The sequence below is a fragment of the Xyrauchen texanus genome, chromosome 18 (assembly GCF_025860055.1).
Source record: "Xyrauchen texanus isolate HMW12.3.18 chromosome 18, RBS_HiC_50CHRs, whole genome shotgun sequence".
Classification (NCBI taxonomy): domain Eukaryota; kingdom Metazoa; phylum Chordata; class Actinopteri; order Cypriniformes; family Catostomidae; genus Xyrauchen; species Xyrauchen texanus.
In genome coordinates this window covers 28,627,552-28,648,298 of record NC_068293.1, presented here as the reverse complement: position 1 = coordinate 28,648,298, position 20,747 = coordinate 28,627,552, and the positions used below count along the sequence as shown (strand labels likewise).

General features: G+C 36.6%; 2 protein-coding genes across 4 annotated transcripts in view; one reads left to right on the top strand and one right to left on the bottom strand.

Moving 5' to 3' along the window:
- Positions 1–606: 606 nt before the first annotated feature.
- On the top strand, positions 607–1,798 carry LOC127658814 (N-arachidonyl glycine receptor-like). Its single transcript, XM_052148358.1, is given in 2 exon segments — positions 607–635; positions 799–1,798. Coding segments are annotated over 2 exon segments (1,029 nt in total).
- Positions 1,799–17,743: 15,945 nt separating this feature from the next.
- Positions 17,744–20,747, bottom strand: part of LOC127659122 (dachshund homolog 1-like) — a 174,131-nt gene continuing 171,127 nt past the window's right edge. For 2 of the 3 annotated variants that reach the window (XM_052148782.1, XM_052148784.1), the window contains exon 11: positions 17,744–18,605. In XM_052148782.1, the coding sequence (XP_052004742.1) occupies positions 18,565–18,605 (41 nt within the window). In that variant the 3' untranslated portion in view covers positions 17,744–18,564. The remainder of the gene's footprint in view (positions 18,606–20,747) is intronic. The other variant, XM_052148783.1, reaches the window with a different exon arrangement.

Genomic DNA, 20,747 nt, shown 5'->3' with positions numbered 1-20,747 from the left:
CAGCTCTTTGTTTGCTTCGGCGGACAGCAGAAGGGAAGCACTGTCTCCAAACAGAGGATCGCCCAATGGGTTGTCGATGCCATCACTATGGCATTCCATGCCCAGCTCGTGCCGCCCCCTGCTGGCCTACAAGCCCATTCTACCAGGGGCATTGTGGCTTCTTGTGCGTTGTCCCACGGCGCCTCTCTAGCAGACATATGTATAGCCACGGGTTGGGCAACACCTAACACCTTTGCGAGGTTCTATAACCTCAGGGTTGAGCCAGTTTCATCCTGTGTGTTATAAGGTGACAAAAACAGGTAAGTTCGGGTCAGCTGTCTGGGTGTATCGCTTGTGCAAAGCGCCTTTCCCCTCCCTTGAGGCGAAGACGTGCGCTCTTTCCCCAGTTAAGTTCACAGGAAGTGTGAACCCTGAACGTTCTTCCTGTCTAGCCTAGCGGCCGTCGAGTCTTCGGAGAGTCTCGCTGCCACCCCTGTACGGGTGTCACTAGGCCCCCGTACTGAGGTAAGTGCTCCACATGTGCTGGTTGTCCCCTTCGGCATCCCTGTGTGATGTATATCCCGCTAAATTGTTTCCCTGCCGGCAATTTGTAAAAGAAATGTAGGCATGACTGCAATATACCTGAAGAGAATTCTGTAATTAGCATTTACTTGCAACAGCTGTAAGTGTAAACTTGATATTTTTTTTTTCTCGATTAATTGTGCAGCCCTATAGAATGTTTTAAAGCATGTCAGCAAAAAAATACAAATAAAATTACATTTTTTTCTTATATTGGTTTCATTTTTATGGTCCAATCAGGCAAACTATTGTGGATAATAACACATCGTTGCCCATCACCATGGAGGGCCACATTCCCCAAGTATACCGGACTGTTAGCCTTGTCTTTTACTGCATTATCTTCATCATCGGCTCAGTGGTCAACCTGACAGCCCTCTGGATCTTTGCCTTAACCACAAAAAGATGGAACTCTATCACGGTTTACATGATCAATGTCGCTTTAGTGGACTTGGTGTTCATCTTACTGCTTCTCTTTTGAATAGTCTAATACAGTCTGGATTACTGGCCATTTGGAGATGTGTTCTGCAGAGTTAATGCTGCACTGACTGTACTCTATCCCTGCCTTGTCTTATGGGTGTTCACCCTGATTAGCACAGATCGCTATATTGCCGTCGTGCAACCGAGACACACCAAAGAACTGAAGAGTGTCCTTAAAGCCACGGTGTCCTGTGCAGGGGTCTGGATCATGACCCTGGGCAGCACTGTTACTCTCGTTCTCCTGGAAGAAGATCCAGACAGCGTCTCAAACTATACCAGTTGCATCAAGATGCATGACATCATCTATTTGCGGCACGACAATTCCATCCACTTTGCTCGTCTTGTCTTCTTTTTCTTGGTGCCAGTATGCATTATGGTGGGCTGTTACATTAACATTGTGTACAACCTAATACATGGACGCACATCTAACCTGAAGCCCAAAGTCAAGCAAAAGTCAATCCGGATCATTATCACATTGACCATTCAAGTGCTGGTGTGCTTCGTCCCTTTCCATGTCTGTTTTGTTTGCCTGCTATTGGAGAGTGGTGGGCAAGGTTACAACACCTGGGGGGCCTTCACTACCTTTTTAATGAATGTGAGTACAGTGCTGGACATCATACTCTTCTATATTGTATCAAAGCAGTTCCAGGATCGTGTGATTAGCGTGATTCTGTATAGGAACTACCTGAGAAGTGTCCGCAGGAAGAGACGCCATACCAATAAAATACACTCACTCAGCAACCTGACCAATGCCATGATATGAGGAATAATACAGTGGACAAAACCTTCTGTTTACAGGGAGTGCAAAGATTTAGTTTGAATGTAAACATGTCGATGAATGTAGGTTGCTCTTAGCACATATACAGCGATCTTATGGCTGGAGGTGTAATTTGTGGTACTGCTGCTTAATGCACTAATGTTATGGAAGGACTGCACAACTGACTAAAGCTTTTTAAAAATTGTTTTCAAATTGGATATCATTTGTATATAATATGCAGCAGTGTATGATGCATCATATCATCATGAACAATATAAGTGAGACTAAATGCATAAATCACAATGCAGACAGTTGTCTAGCAAGGTAATCACTTTAAATTATATGTGTGAATGCCCCTTAAATCAGATTGTTGGTTTCAAGTTCCATTTTGTTTCATGTTGCAAGTACATCTGTTGTGAGTTTTTAATTGGGATGCTACAGCTAGCCACAATAGCCCAAAAGTACACATTTTCAGATATGAAAAATAAATGTGTAAGAGAATGCTGTTACATAATCATGACTAGGAGTTTGAAATATTTTCCTTTGTAGAATCTTTGCACAACTTTCTCAGCCAACTTTGCACATCCTTTTTTTAGTCTCTTGCTAGCATGCTTTTTATTATACGAAGTGTTATTCCAATACAGCTAACGTCACCTTTAATAAGAGGTTTACTATAAGAGTGTAAAAGCTAAGTACATTATATAAGAGCACTTTATCTATAAAAAATGTGTAAACTGTTTAATGAAAATAAAAAAATTACACAAACAATATACCACAGTACACAGTACTACTGTTCTGTAAACTTCACCTGTCATATATAAGAGGTCAGTGGTTGGCACTACTGCTAGGGCTGTCTATTCTGCTCTCAAAGTGCTATGTTCTAATATCACCATTAGGTGGTGTCATGTTCCAACAAACAACTTTCATTAGACAATACTTTCAGTTGGAAGTGGCATTTTACCTTTTCATTGGCTTCCATCAAGACTTTCTCTTTGTTCCCATTAACTTTCTATAAAATAGACATGACTGCTAACAGACTGACTGATTTCTTACTGTCATTTTGTATGTTTCATTTTAAAAGCACAAATATCCACACATTTTGCCTGGATAGAAGTTGAAACCTGAACCAAACAAAAAATTGTCTTTCACCTGTCTTTCACCACTTGCAATTGCATTTCTTCTGTTTTGACATTACAGATAAATTCACATGACCTTTCCATGATTAACCAGTGCATCATTCATGTCCAGAGAAAGCCAATGAAACCAAATGGATAATGATAGAACATCACAGCTAAGGTGCCTTCAGTAAAGGCATGTTAAGTGGAGGGATGGAAGGGAATTGTGTACATTTAGATCACACCAAATTTGATAAGAATCGAAATCACTACTTTAACTACCTTAAAGAGAGAGGATGGGAAGGTGAGTGGTGAAGAGCCAAGGGAACAATATATTTATTTATGTTGTTTAAAAGCATCTTCTAAAACAAAAAGTGCTGTTTTGCCTGGTCAAAAACAATTATTAAGAGACATGGGGACCAAGGTTGACCAAACAACATTAACTTTCAAAATGACGTTACTGAACACGGATCAAGATAAGAGCCAACAATAGCCTAACGACCAACATTGTAGTCTAATTTATCTGTGCACTAACAATAGCTACAGAATTGTGTAGCTATTCCCCTGCCCCACTCGAATAATCAATGGGTCTATAATACTTAAAAATATACTTTTATGGTTTTGAGTAGCTATGAATATGATTTAAAAAACTTTATAATCCAGCTTTTTCGCCCTCCACCGTACTGTCATAGCCATGGGAAGTAGGGGTGCTGGGGGTTATATTACGATCTGTCAAACCATTGTATTCTGTGTTAATCTCATTAATGAAAGTAATGATGAAAATATGAGCAGCGGCCACCCCTATCCCTAACTATAGCCTAAATTTTTATTGATCACATATATAAAAAATTTTAAATAAACATTCTAAAACTATGCATACAGTACAGCTAGTCCATTTGTCTGTTAGTCAGATCTTGAATCATACTCATTTTGATAACATATTATGAAAATGTCTGGACGTTTAAAGAGGAAGCCTGTTAGATTGTTTCAGTTTCTTTCATGGTTGAATGAATCAATTCGCCTAAACCTACAGTGTAACCATACTGTAAATGGTGTGTTGCTACAGCAAACAATGCAACACTCTTCAGAAACCCCATCTGATACACATGAAAGTAAGTTAATACCCTCTGACGGCGACAGACACTCTCTGAGCAATTGCAGTCTTCTGTCCAGCCCACATGATGAATTATCTGGAAGCTTTCTCAGTAATTTAGAATCTTCATAACAAGTGCTTTTGCCCTAGGAAAAATTAATGGAAACAAGATTGTCTTTCATTTTAGTTGATTTAGCCGCCTCGGCAGCCAGATGTCTCTCTCTGGGAATAAAACAGCAAGTGCTTAAACAAAGCCCAGCAAAAACTACCTTTTTTCTGACGCTCGTGTTACAAACAAATCAGGTGGCACACAATGGCCATCTGTTTGTTATTTGATATGTGTGAATACATGTTGTAATGACTTTGTTTGTGAATCAGTCAGTGCACTGGAACACACAAGAGCTCTCCAAGTGGCAGAGTGTTTGGAGCTAATCATATAATTGGACACAATAGTAAATGACAAATGGAGTTGCAAGGAGCCAGCCAGCTGGGAAGTGAATATGTAATCATTGTAAAATCATATCATTTTGCATATTTGAAGACAGCTTAATAGAGTCTGCTTGTCAACACACTATCAAGTGATGATCAGAGTGGGCCAGCAGTGTTTGTTTGACGGGATATTTCTCTGTGGCATCTCCAGTTAGTTCAATGCTGTGGGTACAGTGTTGTTTTTATGCCTCAGTTGTTGTGGAGTTTATTCTGCGATATGGGAATTATAATGGGATTCTACTGTTCGTGAGCACTTATACTAGTGCCAAATTCACGAATCATATAAAAAACATGACTGGAAGTGTTAGTGTCTAACTTGCTTTTTCAGACCACTCAAGGGTAATACGATTCATATGAACAGCTTTCCAGTGAACATGTCCAAGGACAGGTGTTTAAACTCTAAACATGTAGGCTACTGCTAAATGACTCTTGACAGCATTAATATAAATAATATCATTATAGAGTTCTTATAGATCAAAACACTTGCAAACAAATTTAAACAATTTTCATCACAAGACTATTCATACTACTACAAAGCATTACTAAATATTTTAATCCCACTTAGCCTAGTAAATGGTATACAACATGCACTGATTTCAACCATCAGTAGAACACATGAATGATAAAACAAGTTTCAATGTCAGAAAAAATTGCATGCTCAGTTCATAAATAGGCTGACTAGAAAAATAGAACCTTATAGTTCTATTCAATACATCCACACTTCCTTTCAGAGTGTAGATTAATTAAAACTACAATAAGGAACTTTGGGCTCTCAATCGACATCTGTGGTTGAAACCTAAAACTACAAGCAACTCGTGGAGGAACATTTTACAAGTTGTTTTGGCACTTCTCATCTGCGCAGATAAATCTTATGGTTTGGGGTTACCTGAACTTTGTCTATGATCATTCAGAAATATTCATCTGCAAAGCGACATTCACGATATGCTAATTTTAACGTTGATAGTACGTTATTCATTTAAATGTCTACAACATAGTTATTACTTTATTTAATGAAGATATATTTATATTTAATTATTCAAGTGTTTTATCCACTACACATTACAATTTGTATTGTACTACTGCACTCTTGATATTGCTAATTTGAGTTCAATGGAAGACTTTAATATTACAATATACAGCCTCAGTCGGCAGTTCAGGTAATCTGTAATTCTACAATAGGCATGAGTATACTTCATCAAACATGAAAATGAAATGCAGATATATGCCATAAACAATTACAATAAACAGTTCCCTTTATCGTTCCTTTGACAGTAAAGTTACAATAGAGAGATGGTTGCAGGCTAAACAAATTAGAATATTACTGTGCTATAATATCTCTAAATTATAAGCAACTGAAGATGATTAATGGGGAACTACCTTTGTAGTTTTAAAATTGTGCACATCCAAAACCCAAGTTGCGCTCAGGTGCAGGACAAACATGTTAAAGGGCATAAAAAATGGTGTAGATGGCCATACACTGAAATTAAAGTTCCAAACTTTATTACAAAAAAAGCAGTGTTTCAACCTGTTAGGTCTTCATCAGGCACATGTGTGTATTTGAATGGTGTTTGAAAACGATGGTTTTCCTTTGTTAGCTGTACAGCAACAGAAATCTAAAAAATGTCTCACGTGGTTCTTAGCAGTGCCTGTGTTTATCCTTACTAGCTTACACTTGACTTATCAGAAGTGGGGAAATAGAGATCTTTAATCTGTATTATAAGGCATAATCTTCCTGAAAGAATGTGCTCAATGCAAAGATGTGTCCCATTGACCCATCAGTTAGCAGGAAAGAGGTGAGGAAAATATATGGCTTTGATTACAGCTGCAGCTATTTAAATGGACTGGGCTGTTGCTGATTCACACACAGAGAATAGCAGAACCATTAGAGGGCATAAATAATGTAGAGTCCTTTTTCTACACTACTCAGCTAAGTGCCTTGAAACCTTGGGCTCTACTTGTCAGGTTTTCAATAGATTAGGACAAGATTTATTTTAAGTCTGTAAAGTAGCATGTTCCTGACAGCGTTCAGCAGGTATTGAGTGTTGCACGCAAAAGTGCGGCACCCTGGTTAAATCGTATAGCATTGTGAATCATACAGGGCTTGTGTCAGTTTAGTTTAATATTTAATTTTGTCTCGCTTAAACTTCTGCAAGATCCATCGTATCTCACCAGCAAAACACAGAAGGTGGAATTACAACAGGAATAAGAGTAATTGTTGTAATTCCAAACATTGCCCTTGTTAGAGCTTACATGGAGATTTGTGTTAAGAGGAACAGATCAGAGACGTTACTCTTTTTCTGTCTCTCTCCATCGTTCGCTGAATTAGTCTTTCTCCCACCCACTTTCTTTAGTTCTCTCTCTCTCTCTCTCTCTCTCTCTCTCTCTCTCTCTCTCTCTCTCTCTCTCTCCTCTCTCTTTCTTTGACTACATGTCTGTGTCATGCTTCATAATGTGAAGATTTTTGGTATTCAAAATAATTTAAACCTGACACATTAAGTGCGCAGGTGGACTCCCACTGCAGGGCCCAGGGTGCTGTTTAGGTGAATGTTTGTGAGCGAGAGGAGAGAGAAGGAGCCCTCTTCAGTGTTTCAACAGCACAGGGCACTGCGTATAGGGATCTGACCGCGGGGAGAGTTTTTGTGTGTGCACGTCACGTAGCAGCCTCCAAGAGCTCAATTACAAGATTGATACTCAGAGAGGAAACTTAATTTTGCTTTACAGATGTCGACACTACCAGAGAAAAGTGAGGCTGTTGAGGCACTGAATGAGAATAAGCCCATGTGAAATTAGGAGGGCTGTTATATTCCTCTAATGATAACCTAATAAAAAATACCTAATAAACATCTAATTTCCTAATAAAATGTATATATATATATATATATATATATATGTGCTTCAGTTAGTTCATATAATCTTATTAGACAAGTGGCATTTCTGGGGACATAAATTGGAAACTTCACTGTTAGTATCACAGTGTTATGTCTGTTTTTGCAACGTTTCAGAAAGGACGCTGGCCTGTGTGCAGAATTCTCTCACTGTGAATTTGGCTAAAGTATAGGTAGAATGTTCTTCTGCTAAACTCTGTGCTTACCAAAATTTGAAGCACTACTCATAGTGGCATGAGCGGGAATTGTTTTTGAACATATAGGCACATGTGAGCTCCAGACAGAGGGCACCAAATGCGAGTTGTAAAGCAAGTTGTTCTAGATGTAAATTATGTAATACAGTGAAGAGAAACACTTTTACTCTAACACATCATTGGAAGAAATATACATTTTACATACTTATTCCCCCATGATAATCTTGTGCGGTAGCTCACCTAATAGAGTGTTGGACTTTGGACTTGGAAGACAGAGGTTCGAGCCAAACACACAAGCTGACACGTTTGACCATAGTGTAATATCAGCAACACGAAATGATTGTTTTGCTTTTAGGACACTATAAGTTAGGTTTAGGTGTTGGATTAATGTAACAATGTCTGTTTTTTTAACCTCTCATTTGCTTTTAGGACACTATTGGAGAGGTTTATGTTAAAGTTTTGGTTAAAGAGATAAAAACCTCTACCTAAAATTCATCTTTTAAACTTTGTCTGATTACAACACCATTTCACACAATTTTTGTGCCCCTCATTGTACATTTCACTGGGATACTGCAGCGAAACATGCATGTGATGCATGTCATTTTGTTTTGCTAAAGTGTAATCTTAGAGGAAAATGGAACCTCAGAACCACACCCATCACTGATTGGGTGATAACAATTAATTCCTGATTCAGTGAAGGATGAGTACTCGAGTCTAAGGCTGTTGATGCAATGCGCAATCAGTTGCACCACAGGAAAAGGTAAATGCTATTGAACTGATGGTATTTACTAGAAGAAATGTCTGACGGGAGATGGTGCTTGTTAGGAACTCGGCAGAATGGGGTCGATGACAGGGTACTGAAACATTTGCAAAATGTCCACTTTTCGTAAGATAATTTTGGCCTGATGACACGCAGTGCTTGATCCCACTTTGGGTTCTTTTGAAACTATTTTCTTTAGTGGAGCAAACTAGATATAATATACAGAAATGTACACAAAATGCCTGGCCATATGGTGACTAAAATGTAAGTTACTCAATATCAACCTCTCTTTTCAGAATTATTCTATAAAATCAAACTTAGAATTGAAGTCCTGCTGTTGTACTAAATATCAGCATGGCTGTGGTTTTGCTTAATTCTATCTATCTCTTGCTGCTTATGACATTCAAAATTAGCTGCATTGTGTATGAGCATGAGCCAACATTGTATGAAGTTTTGAGAACATCTCTGTTTCATTTCAAATGTGAGAAAGACCAAAGGGCCATCTCTGTATTTTCATCTTAATTTGATTATACACCATCCTGTCTCTGTATATGATCTGTTTTGCCTCAAGAGAATCTTTTAATCACTTTTCTCTCATAGCATCGCTCCTCTAAATGTGCTTCAACTGTCTTGGACCATTCCCAACCACACTTGATTGAGAGGTAAAAAGACATTTGGGAGATACTCTGTGTGTATGTGCTTGTGACTAGCTTTTGCATCGTCAATAGAGATGACAATTAGTTTACAGTGGCGGTACAGAGATGCTCAAAGCCTGCCTTGTGGCAAAGATGCTTTTGTCTCTCGTCCTCCATTAAGAGAGCCATAAAGGTACTGAGAACAGATGGCTGCTGGCCTGCTTTGCCTGCATCTCGTCACAACTGCCACCGATCCTTTGCGTCCATTAATCTTCGCCTCCATATTCCTGCGACACAACTATATTAAACAACTCTGGAGAGAGAAAAAGAAAAGTGGGAGAGATCCAAACAAGCTGGCACAGCTGTCAGGAAGCTGAGAGTGAACAATCAGTCCACAAAAACCCGACTTCTCCTCTCTAAACTCCTTCTGTAAAACAGTGTGAAGAAAATCATTCTGCCTTGAACCTGACCCTATAAAAGTGGTAACCATGGCCAGCGAAACAATAAATGCTCATTAAAAGGCAGCTGCCAGGGCTGTTGAGAACTTCACAGGCTTTGCTGGAAAACCAAGCACATCTGATTCCAATTGTAATAGAAGAAGACAACTTTTTCCGCCCGGGCTGAAGCTGGGAAAATGTACAGTGCTGATGGCATAGCTTGTTAGAGGGTGGACAGTATCCGAGACCTGTTAAACAAAGAACTTTGGCTAGTAGTATGGCTCAATGTCTTGTTTTTTATCTGCACCCTGAAGTTCAGGTTAATTTAGTTTTATTGTGATAGGACATGATTATTTGAAGTACAAAGCATTGTTGCACACTACAAAGAGGCCAATGACATATTATAATTAATGTAATTGTTCTATTTTACTTTTATGCATTTGTCAGAAGCTTTAACCAAGGAAACGTGGGCAAACAACATACTCTACGCAATTATGTGAATGCAAACACATTTTTGCGGTCCTGAAATGTGTCAGATTACTATTAATACTGTATTGCATTCTCAGGGTTTGCCACTAGGGGCACAGTAGTGGGTTTTAATGTAAAACAGACAGGCTGGAAAACTGGGTGTGGCTTTCTGGGATGTCCTAAAATGGTTCAGGTCATACTTAGAAGGGAGAGGTAATTATGTGAGTATAGGAGACCATAAGTCTGAGTGGACGTCCATGACATGCAGAGTCCCTCAAGGCTCAATTCTTGCGCCACTCCTGTTCAACCTGTATATGCTCCCAATGAGCCAAATAATGAAAAAGAACCAAATTGCTTACCACAGCTATGCAGACGAAGTTCTCAAAGTGAATGCATACCTTGACTCTAGGGGTCAAACAACTAAAAATCAAGTCAGGAATCTTGGTGTGTCTCTAGAGTCAGACCTTAGTTTCAGTAGTCATGTCAAAGCAATAACTAAATCAGCATACTATCTTCTGAAAAATATTGCAAGAATTAGATGCTTTGTTTCCAGTCAAGACCTAGAGAAACTTGTGCATGCTTTCATCACCAGCAGGGTGGATTATTGTAATGACCTCCTCACTGGCCTTCCCAAAAAGACCATAAGACAGTTGCAGCTCATACAGAACGCTGCTGCCAGGATTCTGAGCAGAACCAGAAAATATGAACATATCACACCAGTCCTCAGGTCTTTACACTGGCTCCCAGTTACATTTAGGATTGATTTTAAAGTATTATTACTGGTATATAAATCACTCAATGGGCTAGAACCTCAATATATTGCAGATATGCTCACTGAATATAAACCCAACAGATCACTCCAGATCATTAGGATCACATCAGCTAGAAATGCCAAGGGTTCACTCTAAGCAAGGAGAGTCTGCTTTTAGCTATTATGCCAGCCGCAGCTGGAACCAGCTTCCAGAAGAGATCAGATGTGCTCCTACAGTAGTCACATTCAAATCCAGACTCAAAACACATCTGTTTAGCTGTGCATTTACTGAATGAGCACTGTGCCACTGTGTGTCCGACTGTTTGTACTGTATTTTATTTTATTTTATATTCTAAACTGTTTCAATTATTCTTATTTATTTATTTATTCTTATTTTAATCTCTTCTATGTAAAGCACTTTGAATTACCATTGTGTAAGAAATGTGCTATATAAATAAACTTGCCTTGCCTTGCCTAAAGTGTCTTCTATGGTCAGCTTTTAGTTTCAAGTTATTTACTGTCATGATGGAGAAACAGTTTTAAGAGAATATTGCTTGGCAAGTGTAAATTTAGTCTAATTGTCAATATGTTTAATGTTAGCTACCTCAATAAAAACAACACATGTAGTTTAATGGAACAGACATTTAATAAATGTAACTTTTTTGACCATTAAAAGACTGATGTTTGATGAAAAACATGAATAATGTGTGGCATTGGCCAAGTATTCAAGTTGGCATAGTTGTGTAGAGTATGTTTCTGAATCAACTGTCTATTTAAGGTATAGGCTATAGTTGGCTATGTACTTCATGGGAATAAACCCTATGACATCAGCGTTGCTAGCACCACACTGCCAGTTGAACTACAGGAATAGCAGCACAATGCTAGAAGAGTCAATCATTCACTGCAATGACTGATCGGCTGATTAAAGTGGGGGATTAGCTGCAATAACAACCATATACATTAAAATTACTCTGAAATGATGTGCTGCAATTATAGCATCTACAGATTATATCTGCGATCTCTACATCCCTTCTGACTAAAAAAGCCAAACGATTTAGATGGATACATTAGCAGAGCTTTTTTGCCAGACATAAGAAAGAAAAAGTAAAAGAAAAAAAAAACACAGGCAGCAGTCCAGTGCTCTGCAGAGTGAGGGAGGTGGCCACTCTTGATGAGTTTTCTCTCCATCAGCATGCTGAGCTAAAAATCTGTTGTCAGCGGCAGTGACGTGCAAAACACATTAATGTGTTCAAGGCCACCATGACTTTATGAGGGACAAATATTTCAGAATGCAGCTCTATTTGGCCCTCTCTGCTGCATGTCCAGAGCAGTCAGTGGCTAAATTGAAAAATCTATTCAAATTTAAATGATTGGAATAAAGAACTCCTGGAGTCAGAGATAAAAAGGCTGTTTTCTCCTAGATTAATTGTAAAGTCATTTCTTTAGGGTATTCTAATGGTTTGGAGGGAAGATTACAAAGCAAAGTTGATAAGCTGGAGGAAGGTTAATAGCTTCTGTATATGTTTCTGTGTGCATGCATGGCTGTATGTTCAGAGGGCTTGTGTGTAGTCCTCATACAACATGCATCCAAGCCTTTCTTTTGACAAATAGACAAACTGAAGAAAAATCTCTGGATAAAGACATTTCATGGGCTTTGCTCTTTGAATGCTTCAGTTTATTCATCATGCAGGAGCTGTTCACAGGAACTTTGTGTACCAACAACATCTACATGACAATCTACATTATGTGCACATCACATGAACATCTGGAACACGTGGTGAACTGATCAAAATAATTAAAGAATATACCTTAATAATACATCTTATCTTCTTTTGTACTCTGAACAAATCTGGTACTGTGTTGGATAATCACTTGAATGTCCAAAATAAAATCTCGGTCCAGAGAATTACTGCTTTAAAGTACATGCAGTGTTGGGGAATAGCTAACTACATGTAGCGACGCTACTAACTTAACTAAATTTTTCTATAGATCAGCTGCTTTTAAAACAGAATAGCTTTTCCAGTTTCAAACTACTTTTTCCAGCAAGTAGCAAGAAGGTGTAGCGTGACCAAACGCTACATCATGTTGGTCAGATTATAACTAATTGCCTTCCTTATTGTGTAGAAGCCAAACATTTACCGGCATAATGTCAGACGATCTGGCAGCATATTTCTGTCTGCTGATCAGAATCAGGTTGTGTCGTCTTCTTTTGTAATGGCAGATCACAAACAAAAATTTTGAATTACCGCCAGCTACTGAGAGCTTATAACAGCTCACTTGGTTAAGAAGAGATTGTCTGATGGTTATGTAAAGTGAGCAACCACAGTTTGCTTACCTTTACAAGAGGTACATGGCATGTAAATCTGAAAATGATAAAAGAACACCATTTTAAGAACACCATTTTCTTCTTCTATGTAACAAAGAATGTTTCAGACACTTTGTTCTTAATAGATCACACAACAGCATATTTACCTTTACTATTTTAAATAAAATAATTCAAAAAGTTATTATTGTCTTTTGAGGGATATTGTTTCTGTTCTAAATGTGTTTATTTTGCTTCTCATCGTCTGTGCCTTATTGGGAGCAGCGTGTGAATTATTATTATAATATGTATAAATATACAGAATATATTATTATAATAATTACTATCATGCAGAACTATTTGAGTTCTCTGTTTCTTAGCATTTAATTAACTATTATTTTCATGTAAAATAAATACAATTATTGGTAAAAGAAATCATTTATGGCATGTATTATTATGCAACAATCTAGGATGACCATCCATCCACTATTTTTGTACATGAACAAAGTGAACAAATATATGTAGAGCAATCTGTATGTGACCTATAAAGCTGACACTTGCATGTCAATGGCAAAAAAGTCTGAAAATACAATATAAATGATATTCCGTCACAGCCATCCCTGAAATCCAGAAGCATACAGGATATTTACAGATACTGCAGTGGTCAAAATATTTGTGAGTGTGTGTGTGTGTGTGTGTGTGTGTGCGTGTGGAGGGTGGGCTGTGGTCGGCGCACGGAATAAAAACACACAATAACTCTGGTTGGTTCCATTTCCTTGGAAGAAAGGAAAAGTTAAAAGGTGGCCCCCGAACAAATGAAACTCAATTTCACGGCACATTATCCTTCCCTGTTCTCTTCTCCTGGCTTTCATTTTCATTAAGACCACAGACAAGCATAAATTAATAATTACTGCCCGAATATCTAAATGCAGGCTGCGCTCCTGTAGCCTTTCATTTTCCACTGTGGCCTTGCATGTTCATGCTTGCAAAATGTTAATTTAGATAATGTGGTCTGCCCCTTGTCAGATAATTCTGTTTGGTGGTTCCACTAATACATAATGGTATTTCTGATTAGATGACATTAAGTCTATCTTGTGTTCAATCAAGCCTGTGTGATTTCCTTCCTAGCTGACTCAAAGATGGGCAGATGAAGAACAGAGTCATTTGGTTGGTGAGTCTTTGAATCCTTTTTACTTTATTAACTGCGCTGAATGTCAAATGAGGATGAGTTAGTGTGTCTGACCAAGAAAAGCTCCAACAAAATCAATGTTACGCCTTAGTGTACCTCTGAAACATTACATGGTGTCCCAGGCAAGGAAAACGCTCAAATTAAACCATATTTTCAGTTTGGGCATGGTCGCAGAAGCGATGAAAAGACTGTGTGAAATGTTCACCTTAGTTGGATGTCTTTATATGCTCAGTCGACTCAAGATAAGCACACACCCGGAAGTGATGACATTGACACTGTCCATGTTTGGAATGTGCTATGCTCATTATAAATGTGCTCAACACGGGACACGATTATAGCACATTGGATATTTTGGTTTTTCAAATGCCTCAAAGACATGTTCTAACTGAAATGACTTTATTACAATATGTGCAGTGATATGAAACATCTAGCTGGAGGGGCAAACCTTGCTTAAATAGCTGGGGCAGAACAAGACATCAAACAGCTCATAACTACATTATATTTCTGTATGAGAGAGAGGGAAATAGAACATATTCTCATCTAAAGAGTCTTGATCCACTGTTGGGGCTAATATAACAATGCCAATCAACTTAAATACACTTAAAAGGGATAGTTACATTTTTTTTCTTCAGTAGAGCACAAAAGGGGATGGTTAGATGTTGGCCTCAGTCACCATTAATGTTCATTGTTTGTAAAAAAAAATGCAATAAAACAACAGCATGAGGGTGAGTGAATGATTCCAAAATTAACATTTTTCAGTGAACAATCCCTTTAAGAAATCAGGTGGACAAGAATAAAAAACACAATTTGATGGACAGCATGGCTTCTTTACTGCCTCAACAGTTCAGGTTTCTCCGGTGCACAATGGAAACCTTTTATGCTTATGAAAGGGCTAAACTTGAATTACAGTCACCATTGATTGCCACTTTATATGTAGTTTTTCCAAGGTTGATAGAAACTTTAACCTCATTTTCAATAAAGAAGAAAAACATGAAATGTTCCAGACCTTGAATTTTTACAATGCTGTGTTGAATTATGCAGTGATCGGTCAATTATTCATCTCGGAGGCTCTCTGTTACAGCCACGCTTTCAAAAGCATGCAAAATGGACCTGTGCATGGCCATGCTGTGTCAACACATTTCCATTGAATTGCTTACGACAGGAAATTGTCATTCAGTGTCAATTCTAGCTAAGCTTTTATAAATTTGAAATAACACTAATGTCAATTAGCTCCATCGCTCTACAATGGAAAGTATAGTTACAGAAGATACAGAAAATACAGTTTCCTGAGCCAGAAAGTGGGATAGTTCACCCACAAATGATGTTCACCAAATTATGTAATCATTTACTCACCCTCAAAAATGTTCTTTCTTCCACGGAACACGATAGAAGATGTAAGGAAGAATGTTAGCATAAGTCACCATTAACCTTTTTTTCCCCCTATACAATAAATGTGAATTGGAACTGAGGCTGTCATTCTACCATCTCTTTTTTATTCCACAGAAAAAGAAAAAGTTATTTGGGTTTGGAACATAATGAGGCTGACACTCATTATGTTCCAAACTCAAATTACTTCTTTTTTTTTACATGATGACAGCTTTTTCACTTTTGGGTGAACTATCTCTTAAAGAGGGGCTAGCTTCTAGCATTATATCAATAAATATTACAGAGGTCAAAGGAAAAGGTCGTAGATATCGTCTTTTTTCTTCATGCGATACACATTTTGAATATAAGGCTTTTCCCTGGAATGTTGTTTTCCCATGAATGAAAGGTATTATTTTTTAATCAAGTGTCGTGTAGAGATGCATGCTCACTGTATAAAAAAAGCATGAATGGTTTTATTCTACTAGATATTGTTATTGTTCAGTAACACATGTTTTACAACTCAACCATGAACAATTCTGATTGCCCATCAGATTCAAATATAAGCACGCTGCTTATGTAGTCTCATACGTGCCACTTTGCTTGCAGCTGAACTTTGCAGTGTTTATAAGCGTACCCTAGCAGGACTGTCTTCGGATTGAGCCATGGAAAACTCATGTGTTAAATTCAAGAGTTCAACTCCATTTAATACAGTGACATTTGATGTTAAAGTCACACCTTAGATTGCTTAAGAGCAAGTGGTATTTCTATTTGAGTGTCGGGATGCCACAGACATGTTTTTAAAGAACTCTCTTTGTATGTGATGTTCATATATAATGTGTGCATGAATGGCTACATCTTTATTATTTTGGAGACCTCTATTATAATATTATGAACAACCATTCTCTCACAAATAGTTTAGAAGGACAAAGTGATTCATTATCAAAAGAGCCTAGTTTTTATTACCATATATGACACCAAAACAGACACACACTCATGCAACATCCCATGGACACACTTAAATGCATGTGTGCAGAAACACAAACACACTCTCACACACACTCACATACTGTGTCATTACAGGAGACATTATTAAAAAAAAAGAGGGAAAATCATTTTTAAACAGGACATTTCAATATTGTTATGTTTCCTTTACTGTATGTCCATAAATCTTGCTACAGTGTTTATATCACATAAAATAATAAAACAAAATAAACTTAATCATTGATTAGGTAAAAGATGGTTTAACATGTAGTTTAACGCAAGAAACATTTGAATTGTTACAGACTGAGGACAAATGTGTTACAAAATGTTTATGATTATAGCCTGTATATAGCTACCCAGTAACATTAGATCCTTCCATCTAATTCTTTCTTGATTATCCAATAAGTGCCTAATCATCATCATCATCATCATCATCAACAACTAGGTACAATAAAATTAATCTATGCTTTAATATGTTCAATATTACCATTAATCGGCACAGTATAATTTGGAACTGCTAAGATTGTTTTGCTCTTTATTTAAATCCAATAATTTGAGATTGTATGGTAATTAGATTTTTGCCTTTATATTGGCAAACTTCAGTTACATAAATGTAAAAGTTAATGTGCATGTTTGCGATCATTGTTGGGAATTTTTTAAAAACTGTCAATTAATTGACTAATTTCTAAAATAATATATATATATATATATATATATATATATATATATATATATATATATATATATATATATATATATATATACATAAATTTTTATTAACATATGAATGGGTTGCCAACTAGCCTAGAATGAAATATCAAGTGAAATACTGTAACTAATGAAGTATCTAATCTTGTTGGAAATAACCATATTAAATTAGAATTTTTATAATTCAGCAAGTGATTAAAAAAAATTAAAAATAATATTAAATATGATTTAATGATGAAATGCACTCTTAATTTTTTTAACATTTATTCCTCTCCCTGTGTAACTCCGGCTATTCTTTTATCCAAAACTTTTAGAATACAATATGTTGCCCTGTAGTGAAAATATCTACTTACTATGACACAATGAGTACTTATTATTTAAAGAGGCAGTTCACTAAGAGTAATACACTGAATTAAATGTAATGATCCATATAACTTCTTCATACACTGCAGCTAAAATCAATGCATACATGGTTAAGATTCATATCACTGCAAATTGAAAATGTAGCAGTTAAAAAGATAGTGTTCATCAGCCTTTTCTGGGTGTAAGTGAAGAAACCATAAGTACGTAATTGTTCAGCACAGTTAAGTATTTATTGAATAACATGAAATCAGGACAACACATTTACATGCCTGCATGCTTCCTCACCATAGTGGCAGCGAAATGAAAGAATGATGGCTCAAAAAACAAAACAAATCTATAAATTCAATATAAACGCTGGCATTGTTCTCCTAATAGTTCTACTGCATACACAATACCAACTTTAAACATTATATACAAATACCAAAGTGAGTGAGTAAACCTATGTTCTGATTTTGTATATACAATAATAATAGAAATGAAACTTGATTGTTTTTTTTCTTCTAGTTTAAAAAACATTAAAAGCAAATATTAATCATTTCTGTTGATCAACATATATTCAAATTCACATTTTAAGAGCTTCTTCTCCCAGCTTGGATCTTTAACACCTTGCTAAATAGTTATAACATTAAGGATGTATTTTTGCATTATATTTTTTATACAAAACAAAACCTCTGAATCAGATTTTATTTTATAAGCTTTCTCGCTGGTTTTAATACAGTATAAAAATCTTCAGTGCTGTGAATTGGTTGTAAATATTATCACCATGTGTACCAAATAGTACATTTTACTGTGCTCAAATTGTCAACTTCAAAACAGCGAACTCATGATATCCGAATCCCACAACTGGTATATTATAACATTAATATCTGTGAGAATAAGAGTCCTAATACTACATTCTGACAAAATCCATCTTCCACATCAGGCCAAGAACACAACCCTGATGAACTTCTATGAGTGATTGACCTGTTGTAACTAAATTACCCTGCGATGGGACTCTGGAGAATCTTCATATGACACCAGTCTTCAACAGCATGCTATCAGTACATCACTGTTGTTTTCAGAAAAAGTCTTCCATCTGCTAACAATAAAACACAGGGAGAGAAAAAAATAAGCATACTAGACAGTTGAGCCATAAACCAAAATTAAAGACCCCATGGAATCAAACCCCATGACATGTTTTTGTAATTACATCACGGCAATGAATCATTATTTGCAACTTTTTGGTCAGTTGCAGATGGTATTAGAGGGATTGACATTTTCATTTTAGGCAGCCCTATTAGGCAAAAATCTGTGTAGTGCAAGATGTATGATCAAAATAGATTTGGTTGTTTTTTTCCAGAAAAGAAAGATGTATATCTACAAAGTTATGGAAGAGTTTTATCAACTTTAAGATGCATACCTTAAGTATAGCTAATATAGCGTCAAAGCTAATAGATATGGAGTAAAATTCACAAAACAATTTTGATTTGTATGGGGTCTTTAAGCAACAGTAATGCAATGCAAATGCAAAATTTAGAGACTAACTATAACAATTTCAACCCTGGATTAATGCATGTATCACAATATTTCACTCATGATGTAAAGAACTTAAAAATTGGTAAATGTTGTGCACAGATAGTGTTTATAAAAAGCTATTCTTCTGCAACTCCATCTCTGCCACCTGCAAACAACAGAGCTTTGTCCATTTCCAGTGATCTTTCGTGGTGAGTTCATGCCTGAATGGGTGGCAGCTATCTATGTCTCTGCTGGAAAAAGCATCTGTTTGACATGGCTCAGGAGCTTGTTTGACGTTTAGTACCACAACATTTCCTATGTGTGCAGGGGATACTGCATCACTGCCTTCAAGCAGCATTTTCTCTCCTTGTGTATAGTGTATATAAATAATTTAATTCTGATGAGCGAAAGGACAACAAAACACGTACAGTGAAGTGGTGAAAGATCAAGGAAGATCTGTGTTGGCTGAAATTGGGCAGTTGGTGTGATAGGAATATCTGGTTCAGAAGTGACATGTATGAACATACCATTTTTATTAGCTTGGTTATTTTGTGTTTGCTCAGTGATACCACAGATATAAAAACATTTTGATAACATGTTCCATTGATTATATGTAAAACGTTGATTTAAAGTATCTGAATCGATTCCGGTCCATCTGTTGGAATACGTAGAAAACAAAAAACATAAAAAAACAGCTTCAGCAGGTTTGCTAGTCTTAGTTGATCTCACAGTTTGGTCAGGCTGGTCTGTTTGCTAGTTTTAGAGGGGTTTTGGGCACTCCATTTCTAATTTGTCACTCACTTGACTCATAATGGAAATAAAAACTTTGAAAGGAAGCCCCAAATATTATAATAGTTAATCTTTAAACCAATTAGTACAAATAAATTAGAGACTTGGCCAGAAAATTTGCAGTTTGAAGATGTAAAACAATTACATTATGGCCTCTAAGGCGGTAAACAAAGGCTTCATACCCATCACCAAAACGTAGGTATATACATGGTTTATGTAGTATATGATACTGCATTATAAGTAAAATCCCAACACCTAGTCTGATTTTAAGTGCCTTAATATCAAATCGAATCCTATTTAGTTATGGAAATGTCCAGTATGGTGTATATTATCTTAATATCAACCATCAACAGCAGTCAATCAAATTCACACCAATAATTATCTTTTCTAAATGATAGAAAAGATGTAAAAATACACACTAATATATAGGCCTACTGTAGGCCTATATATAATACAGTATATTATATATAAACACAATGTTTAATGTACTGTGAACACAAAAAACAAATGGATTCGCTCGTGGTTTTGAGGAAACAAATTGTATTACTTTGATAACATGTTAGTTCGCAAATAAATTATTTACATTACCTTGATAACATGTTAGTTGGTGAAGGGCTAATCTTAAATTTACAAATTAGCATATTAATTCTGGGTCAAATGGAGTGTAGCTAAACTATCATATGCAAACAGTGCCAGGAAAGTTTCTTGAGTGGGAAAAATCGGATGACTGCCATGTTGTTTTATGAAAGAACCCCTTCATTAAAATTTTGGCATTTTTATATTCAAATCAAGATGAAAAGTTAATTAAAGAGGATAAATATTTCATTAGATGCTAAATAAAACAAAAGGAATTTTTGGCTTCTCTCAGCATAAGATTAATTAATACATGTAAATTATGCAAATTATGCCCATGCAAATATTTTATGAAGACAATTAA